Raw genomic sequence first — 8,237 nt, 5'->3', positions numbered from 1 at the left:
AATAGTATCGCGATACCATGCCAATGATGAATATCAGTACGAGGGCCCCTCTCCGAGGCACTCCATAGAAGGCATGCGTCGTTAACAGTCAGCCCTTATATTTTAGAGCTCTGCAAATGAAGGGAAAACAAAAAAGAGCCGCTTCAAAATGCACTGTTCGCATGCAGTGTTCAACTCGAAGGGCGAACTCTGCATCCATGGGGTCGCGTGGGGCAAGAAGCATTCCTGAACCGGCTGCCCTCATCGTACGTTCCCCATCCAGAGAAGCTTTTGAATATCCTGTTTATCAACAATGAATGCTGAATATTCAAGCAATGTGCCGATCACTAGGAGGAGCATTAAGGGCACGCCGTATGCAACTTCTCAATGGCTTGCACAACAGATCCTTTAAAGAGAGACTGCCTGCGCCGCTCGCTTCTCTCCAAGAAACAAGAACGCACTCGAGGGAATGCGTGGCAAGGCCGCGATTTCGATTTCAAAAGGGCTCAGAGGCGTGTGTAAACGTTGCTTTCCGTGGATACGTGCACATCAGCACGCTGGGCGAACAGAGCAAGGGCGACACGCCTTCCGGAACTGAGAGCGTCGACAGTTCTCAGCAGAAGTACCCCAGGCGGAGCAACAACAACAGCAGCACTGGCAGCAACAGCACCACTGGCATCACTAGCAACAACAACACCAACGCGCGCGGTAAAACTAAGGCCTCTCGAGACACCTCCGGCACGAGCAGCATTGGCGCGAATCCGCGTTTTTCTCTGTTCTCTTCAGATGTGCTGGCTCTCCCTTCTTCTCAGGCCGTTCTGCACTTTGCCAATCATATAAATCCTGCCTACCTCTTCAATAAACATGACCTGCTGCTTTTCCTGCAGCAGCTCGCAGTCCTCCAGCACGTGCGCAGCAGTGGCAGGAGCTTTTGCATCTTTTGGAAGCGAGCAGCGGCAGCCCTACTTCTGCACAAAGACGACGGCAGACTGCTGCGCCTCGCCTTTCTGAAACTTGCAGAGGCAAAGTGCTCCTCCGCCTGCTTTGACCTCGTAAATCGTGGATTCCAGTGTGCTCCCCCTCGTACAGAAAGCCATAGCTCCTTCGCTTCGTGAATGCACAGCACACGTGCGGTCTGCCACACGCGAATGTTGTACTTTGCTGCTCTCCTCAGTCTGAGCACGCCAGCGTTTGGGGGCAGGAGAGGGGAGCCATGCGGTTTGTGGCTTAATGTTTTTGCAGCTGCCGCTGGTGCAACTGCATTCGAAGAGTTACAGCGCCTTGGAGCTGGCTGACCTCTTTTGGCAACTCTCTGTGCTCTCGCTCCCTTTAGACCGCGCTGCTGCCACGCACGCAGCCGTCGCAGCAGTGGCAACGCCCCCCGGAGCAGCTGATGCTGCAGCTTCTGACAGGGTTCTCCTGTTTAGGGAGGCGCTGCTGCAGCCCTTGACGCGCAAGAGGAAGATTCTGGAGAGCAGCCTTACTCAGCACCAGCAGCGGCTCATCGTCTACAGGCTTATCTACGGAGCCGCAAAACAAGGGCTCAAGATTCGAGACGCTCCAGAACTCTTTCCACCAATCATCGATCAAGGCAAGCGATAGCACCGTTACTCCAACGCTCACGCAGGGTAGACTTCTACGGGATCTTAGCGGCAGCAGCTGCAGCATAAACGCAGACATGCCGGTAGGAATATCATTGCCGACGCTACAATGGATCTACGTTTGCGATTCCAGCATGTGATCTGCTGGAGCCTCGTGCTACGCGCGGAGATGGAAGCCATGACGTCTTCTCCGCGTCTCAGACGGTGCGAATCGTCTGGGGATGTGCTGCCCTGCAAAGCTCCAACAGGAAGCTTTTTGAAAAAGCTCGAAGCCGCATACTTGTAACCCCTTTACCCTATTGCTCACAACCTGACACTTCCATGCGCTCGTTGTTCACTTTTCATGCGCTGTTTCATGAGGATTTTTGTGGCGCAGCGCTGAAAGGGGAAGCCAAACAGTAGCCTACATTGTAAATATCAACGACCCTTTTCCCTGGCCTAGTTGGATGTGCATGTGTGTATCTGTACATGTACGAGTAGGTAAATGTGTGTAGTGTACATGCACTTGTGTACGTATAGGTGTACGTGTGTACATGTGCCTGTTTAGGTGTATTTGTGTGCGTGTACATGTACGTGTGTGCACGTAGGTGTACGTGTGTAGATACATTTGTGTGTACGTATTGGTGTACGTGTGTAGATACATTTGTGTGTACATGTGTGCGTGTGTGCGCGTAGGTGTACGTGTGTACATGCGCATGTAGTGTGTACGTATAGGTGTACGTGTGTACATGCGCATGTAGTGTGTACGTATAGGTGTACGTGTGTACATGCGCATGTAGTGTGTACGTATAGGTGTACGTATGTAGATACATTTGTGTGTACATGTGTACGTGTGTGCGCGTAGGTATACGTGTGTAGATACATTTGTGTGCACATGTGTACGTGTGTGCATAGGAGTGCGTAGATGACTTTTCATATGAGGAACTCCAGATTCTCCTACAAGTTTTTCAAGCAATCGGGCTCGCGTAAATCCCATCCCCTTTCCCGTATTCCCCTCTTTAAGAGTGAAGCAGCGCAAGCGCAAGCCCCAAAGAAGAGCACTATAGAAGTTTTAAAATTTCACGTGCATCCAGGAGCACATATCAGCCATAGTGCAGAAGTATGTGTGGGGTTTTTGCTATGTGGTTTAGAGACAACATTCTTCTAGGGGCCCTTCAATCAGCTCTGAAGCAAATATCCTCCCTCACCCGTAAGCGCTCTAGCTCTGCGCACTCTTAAAACGTCGATGATCGCGTCTTGTGCATCCTTCTAACTACGTCGGGGAGGAAGTTCTTCACCTCCGAAAATTCGTGTTCAGTGTGCCGAGTGCCTAGTATTGAGCACTTAAGATGCAGGTCCGTCACCTGCCATGATGACATAGAGTTTGCTGTTTCTTCAGGGGGAGTGTCGACTGTTTCTACTGCCCGTCGAAAAGGATTCAAAAGGAAAGAGAAGAGAGTACGGCCAGTCTGTAATCGTAGGGCTTTCGCTCTTTGCTGTGCACGTGATGGTTGCTCGAAACTTGTGCCGTGTTTTCCCCTTCTTGGACGTTTTATATGCGGTCAAACACTTTCGTCCATTACAGTTCTTCTCGCAATTACTCTCACCTGCTTCTTCCCTCCCTTGACAGTCAGTCCCTCCAAATCTCTATCATTACTGCCAGCGGTGGTAGCTGCACTAAACGGCATTAGCAATAGCAGCTCTAAGGAATTGCAGTAGCAGCGTTTCCGATCTCTAACGGCTTTTTTTTCGCTGTGCAGGTGTCCATGACAGACCATCTACCATCGTATCCGCTATCACCCAAACCTTAAAGGAATTTTTTTGTTCGCCAGGCTTTGTTGCTGCAAAGGAGCAACCCATTTGCAGATAATCTATATGTACATATACAGGCACATTTGTATTCACTCCGTAGACACTAGATTTTACAATTTGGCGTATTAAGGAGGTGTATTTTTCCTGTGCAAAAATTCTGTTCAGGGCTTCCCCTTGAAGCCCTCCGCAAACGGAAGAAACTTGTACTTTGAAGCAAAAAACTGTGCTGCCGCGGACAGTGGTGCTGGAGCGTTTGCCGAGGCAGTTACACCAGCCACATGTTGCACAGACTGCTCCAGGTATTGAAACCCAAGCGGATGCCACTGCAGGTGTAAGAGCTTCCGCTTATTGCTGCGCCAGCATTTCAAAAGCTTTTCAGCTGCTGCCTCAGCAACCGCAGGAGTTAAGGCTGCAGAAGCAGCATCAACTCATCCTTTATAGCACCCGCAGCATACTCAAAAGCAACTGGATTGGGAGGAGAGCGTGGTAGACCTGTTTAAGAGTCACTCGATGTTTCACTGCTTTCGGACGTGTCTTTGTCGCTGACTTCCACTGCATCGAAACACGCGACGTTTTCTGCCATCCGCTGCGTCCGGGTGCCTGCAGAAGGGCAAGCAAAGTACAGGCAGGAAAACTGGTGCAACGTTTAGGAAAGGTAGAGTACCGACCGATGTGACACCGGAAACATGACACAAGATGATCTTCAGATGTGTACGTACAAATCAATCCATCGAGGCACACTACGGCGGTACAGAAAACAGCCCGCGATGAATGCCATGGGGGAGTGATACAAGGGTAGTGGAGGGGGAAAGCGGAACGCCGGGGACCATAAGCAGCACAATGCAGAGAGAATCAAACAAGTTCATGCGTGCGTGAAATTGAGCTTTGTATAAGGGTGCACTGCCAGAAGAGCCCATTATAGGTGGCGAAGGGGCGCGACGAGAACAAAAACGAAGGGGGGTGAGGGATTCAGACAAGACACCAGAATCAGAAATGCAACGGCCGCTGCTCTTATTACCGTGTGTGGTCCATCTGCCGGCGCATTCGTCATATTTGATGACAAGGAATTCTTTTAGAGGGTAAGAGACGCGGCGGACGCAACCAGAAACCCCTTGAAAGGTGGAACGGAAAGCTCGCCCTAAGACCTGAGGGCAGTCATTGTCGGTAGAGAAACGGCTGAGATAATGTCACTCAGTCATGTATATATCAATACTATGAATATATTTATATATATTTATATCTATGTATAGAGAGCGAGAGAAAGAAAGAGTGCAAGAAAGACGAATTCTGCTATCTTGAACTCATAAAACGCGAGGCCGGAGGCGCATGAGGGCGTTGCGGAGAAGTTGCGGATACACCAGAAAGGGAGCACGCAGCTGAAACTGCGATAAGGAAATAAGTGTTTGCAGTAACGGCGCCATCAGGAGTTGTATCTGGGACGAAGGTATGAGGCAGAAGACACGACAGCACGCGTTGGCTGCTGAATAAAAGCGGGGAGAAACGCATGAGGAAATACAGCAACTGCAGCTAGAGCCTCAGCAACGGACTGCAAGTCCATCCAGCATGCGTTCAACTGTCTCCTGGCAGGCCGTAGCCCGTGGGCCAGTGTCGCCTGCATCACTCATTCTGGTAGGGCGTTATGGGTGCTGTATTTTGAGCCGGCAAAAATGCTGCAGCTCCGCGGAGGAGTCGCCTAGAAGCAAGCGACTGCGGATTAGAAAAGAGATGCAAGCATCAAGAGGGGGAGTAGCGGGTCGATGGGGTGGGCTAAGCAGCCTTTCTTGCACCAGTGGAACAAAAGACCACTCAAGGCTTCCCGAAGAGGAGCGCCTCGATTACAGGAGACGCTGTCGGGATCTGCGTCAGCACGAAGTCTTCTTTATAGGCGGCAGCTAAGAAATGTGAACACAGGCGCTTTGCTTCCACTGCTGTTGCCGCTATGGATTTCAAGGCAGGTGGTGGTTAAAATCCCCGTCAAAAAAACACAGAATACGCGCTTAAAGAAGAGGGGAAGCTAGGCTACTCCGCCGTGATTATTGCTGCAGGGATGCAGGCTCTGACGCTCGCTGACTTTCCACAGTTGAAAGCTTACCTGTTTCGCCTCCTTCTTCAGAGGGGCTGCCTGCCTGCCTGCTTGCCTGCCCTGGCTTTCGCCTGGTGCCAGTGCAATCCAGCTAGCCCACCCCGCAAAAGGAGATTCGGATGTCAGTGCCACTGCTGATCCGGGGAATGCTGCTGGCAAAAGGGTCTAGCTCCTAAGCCTTAAAGCTTTTTCAAGCCTCAAACAGCATTGCAGAGCGAGAAGCCGCGCGCTTTCAATGAGCTACAAGAGACCACATACACTCAGAACCGCATACACCGGCCAAGACACGCCTGTCTACTGTTTGACAGACAGCATGACTTAAAATGCAAAGCTCAAAGCACACAGATGAATGAGAAGTAAAAAAAAGAAATTTCACTAGCAGCAAAACTTGAACCTTCGGAGTCTTGCCCAGGGCCCCTCCCTGCCTGGCAGGAACAGCGGCGGAGGCGGCCGCGTCAGCAGCAGTAGCAGCAGCAGCGACGCAATCAGCGCAGCACTCCCACCACAATCGAGGTTCCCCAGTTTTCCTATGACATTTCTAATAATGTTTGCCTTCTCGGGAGCTGCCGTAATTGAGTGGCGCTCAGAGAGGACGGCGGCATGCCAAAAAGCGGCGTCCGACGCGCTTTGAATTGCGGGAAACTCGATGTGTCGTGGGAAGCAGGCACTCTGTAGGGCGGCCCCTTGCAGCTTCCGCAGTGCATTCAGAAGGAGTGCAGCAGTATACATATTTGTACATATATATCCCGCGCAGCACGAACAAAGCGTTGCCAGCAGCAGTAACGGTCTACCCCTCTGACTGAGGAGTTACCCTCTTCGCCATGACGGCAGGAGAGCAGCGACAGACCCCCTGTAGGCGGCGCAGGACTGAGAGACAGCAACAACAACAGCAGGAAGACAGTGAGGAGGAGCAGTCGGATGGAGAGGAACTGCAGATTGCCCTTGCACTGTCTCTTTCGCTGCAGGAGCAGCAAGAGAAGCAGGAGCAGAAGCAGGAGCAGCAACAGCAGCAGCAACACGAACAGCAACAGCAACAGGAGCAGGAGCAGCAGCAAGAGCAGCAGCAACAGCAGCAACACGAACAGCAACAGCAACAGGAGCAAGAGCAGCAGCAAGAGCAGCAGGAGCAGCAGGATGAAGATCCGCGCGTCATCTCAGCCGTAGAAAGGGCGGCTTCCTGCCGAACTACAAATAGCAACAGCAACAACAGCACCAGCATCCAGAATACTAGCTGCTCGGGAGGGAAGAATGAGCAGTCTGGTAAGCCGATTGCGCGCATGCAACGCCATCAGCGACCCCATGAGCTGCTGCTGCAAGATCAGGCAATGCAGCGGCAGGAACCGACGCAACCGCAGCGTGACTTGGGTGCTCGAGGACGCATGCGGAGCCGCATGCGTTCAGGCATCCGCAAGGAAGAGCAGGCAGCAGCAACAAGCAGCAGCAGCGATGTCGACAATCGTAGATGTAGGAAGCATGCGCGCATGCAAGGGCAGGAAACCGAGAGGGACTGCACGAGCAGCGAGGATGATGAGGATGTGCAGCTTGCAATTGCTTTATCGCTATCGGAGCAGACGGAATTTCCGAAAGACAGCAGCGCTGGCAAGATAGACCGTTCAGAGGCTTCTTCGAATTCCAAACCAGCTTTCGTGAGTACACTCAAGAGGAAGCGATGCGGAGATCAGAGCGGCAGCAACAGCGTCAAGGTTTCTGCGGCGCACTCAAAACAGCCACGCGAGAAGCGACTGCGCGCAAGTGGAGTGTCTGTGCCTTGCTCAGGCACTGACAGCAGCAGCAGCAGCAGTGGCGAAGGCAGCAGCAGCAGTTGGTGCAGCGACTCCGATGGTCACGAACACGCTGTTCGCGCGAACGATCAAAGGCGTGAAACCAGCCGTACAGCAGCTACTGGTGTCATGAGCGCTCAGAAAGCAGCAACTCGAGAAGCACAGCGAGCAACTAGCCGCTGCGGGGACGGCAGCAAAGTCAGCAGCAGCAGCAGCAATAAGAACAACAAGCAATCGCTGCTGGCAGAGCGGCGTGCTGCTCTGCGTGCTGAGCGGAAGCAGAGGCGCCAGGAGGCTGTTGCCGCTGCTGCAGCAGCAGCGGCAACAGCAACGGCAGCCTGGAAGGAAGAGAAGCTGCTGGCTGCCAGAGACTTCCTTTGGGATGTCTTAACAGGTGCCGAATCAATCGAACCGCTAAAGCAGCAGCAGCGACAACAGCAAATCCAGCAGCAGCAGGTGCAGCAGACACTCACCAGACTGCAAGGCACCTTAACCAGCGAGGCAGACGGCATGAAGCAGCAGCAACAACAGAAGCAGCAGGAGCTCTTGCAAACCGCACAGGATGACACAGAGATCAGAACCTCTGACGCAGCTGCCAGCAGCAGCGGCGGAAGCAGCAGCAGCAGTAGTAGCAGCAGCAGCAGTAGTAGCAGCAGCAGCGGCGGAAGCAGCAGCAGCTCTATCAGCTGCAGCACGACTACCATTACCACCAACACCAACACCGATAGCAGCAGCAGCACCAACAACAATCACAATAGTGCGTTTCACAATTATGTGACGATTGAAAGACTACAGGAAGTGGCAGAGGCTGCCGCAGTCGACTTGAGCCAAAGAGATATACTCGATATGGTAGCCGCTGCTGCTGCTGCTACTACTACTGTTGGAGGAGACGCAGCAGAAGCAGCAGCGGCAGCAGGGAAACGATATATCACTTTTTCAGAATTCGCCGCAGTCTTCAACCATGCAGGCCTTAAAGTAGAAAGAAATGGTCATGTTTGGTAA

General features: G+C 52.4%; 3 protein-coding genes across 3 annotated transcripts; 2 read left to right on the top strand and 1 right to left on the bottom strand.

Annotated features, from left to right (window-relative positions):
• Positions 1-314: 314 nt before the first annotated feature.
• Positions 315-3,370, top strand: LOC34619809. Its single transcript, XM_026334721.1, has 8 exons — positions 315-581; positions 699-1,031; positions 1,222-1,570; positions 1,714-1,862; positions 2,475-2,545; positions 2,711-2,769; positions 2,959-3,017; positions 3,320-3,370. Exons 1-8 carry the CDS (start codon positions 315-317, stop codon positions 3,368-3,370), a joined length of 1,338 nt encoding a protein of 445 aa, XP_026190506.1.
• A 497-nt stretch (positions 3,371-3,867) lies between these two features.
• LOC113146662 lies at positions 3,868-4,996 on the bottom strand. The gene is made up of 3 exons (XM_026334707.1): positions 4,919-4,996; positions 4,390-4,516; positions 3,868-3,971 (listed from the first exon to the last, which is right to left on the bottom strand). Exons 1-3 carry the CDS (start codon positions 4,994-4,996, stop codon positions 3,868-3,870), a joined length of 309 nt encoding a protein of 102 aa, XP_026190492.1.
• Positions 4,997-6,275: 1,279 nt separating this feature from the next.
• Positions 6,276-8,237, top strand: LOC113146665 (uncharacterized protein DDB_G0271670-like). Its single transcript, XM_026334720.1, has 2 exons — positions 6,276-6,714; positions 6,856-8,237. Exons 1-2 carry the CDS (start codon positions 6,276-6,278, stop codon positions 8,235-8,237), a joined length of 1,821 nt encoding a protein of 606 aa, XP_026190505.1.

This window comes from Cyclospora cayetanensis, unplaced genomic scaffold, assembly GCF_002999335.1.
Source record: "Cyclospora cayetanensis isolate NF1_C8 unplaced genomic scaffold, CcayRef3 CcayRef3_contig_49, whole genome shotgun sequence".
Taxonomy (NCBI): Eukaryota; Apicomplexa; class Conoidasida; order Eucoccidiorida; family Eimeriidae; genus Cyclospora; species Cyclospora cayetanensis.
The sequence above is the reverse complement of the archived record's forward strand: the minus strand, read 5'-3'. Positions and strand labels throughout refer to the sequence as shown.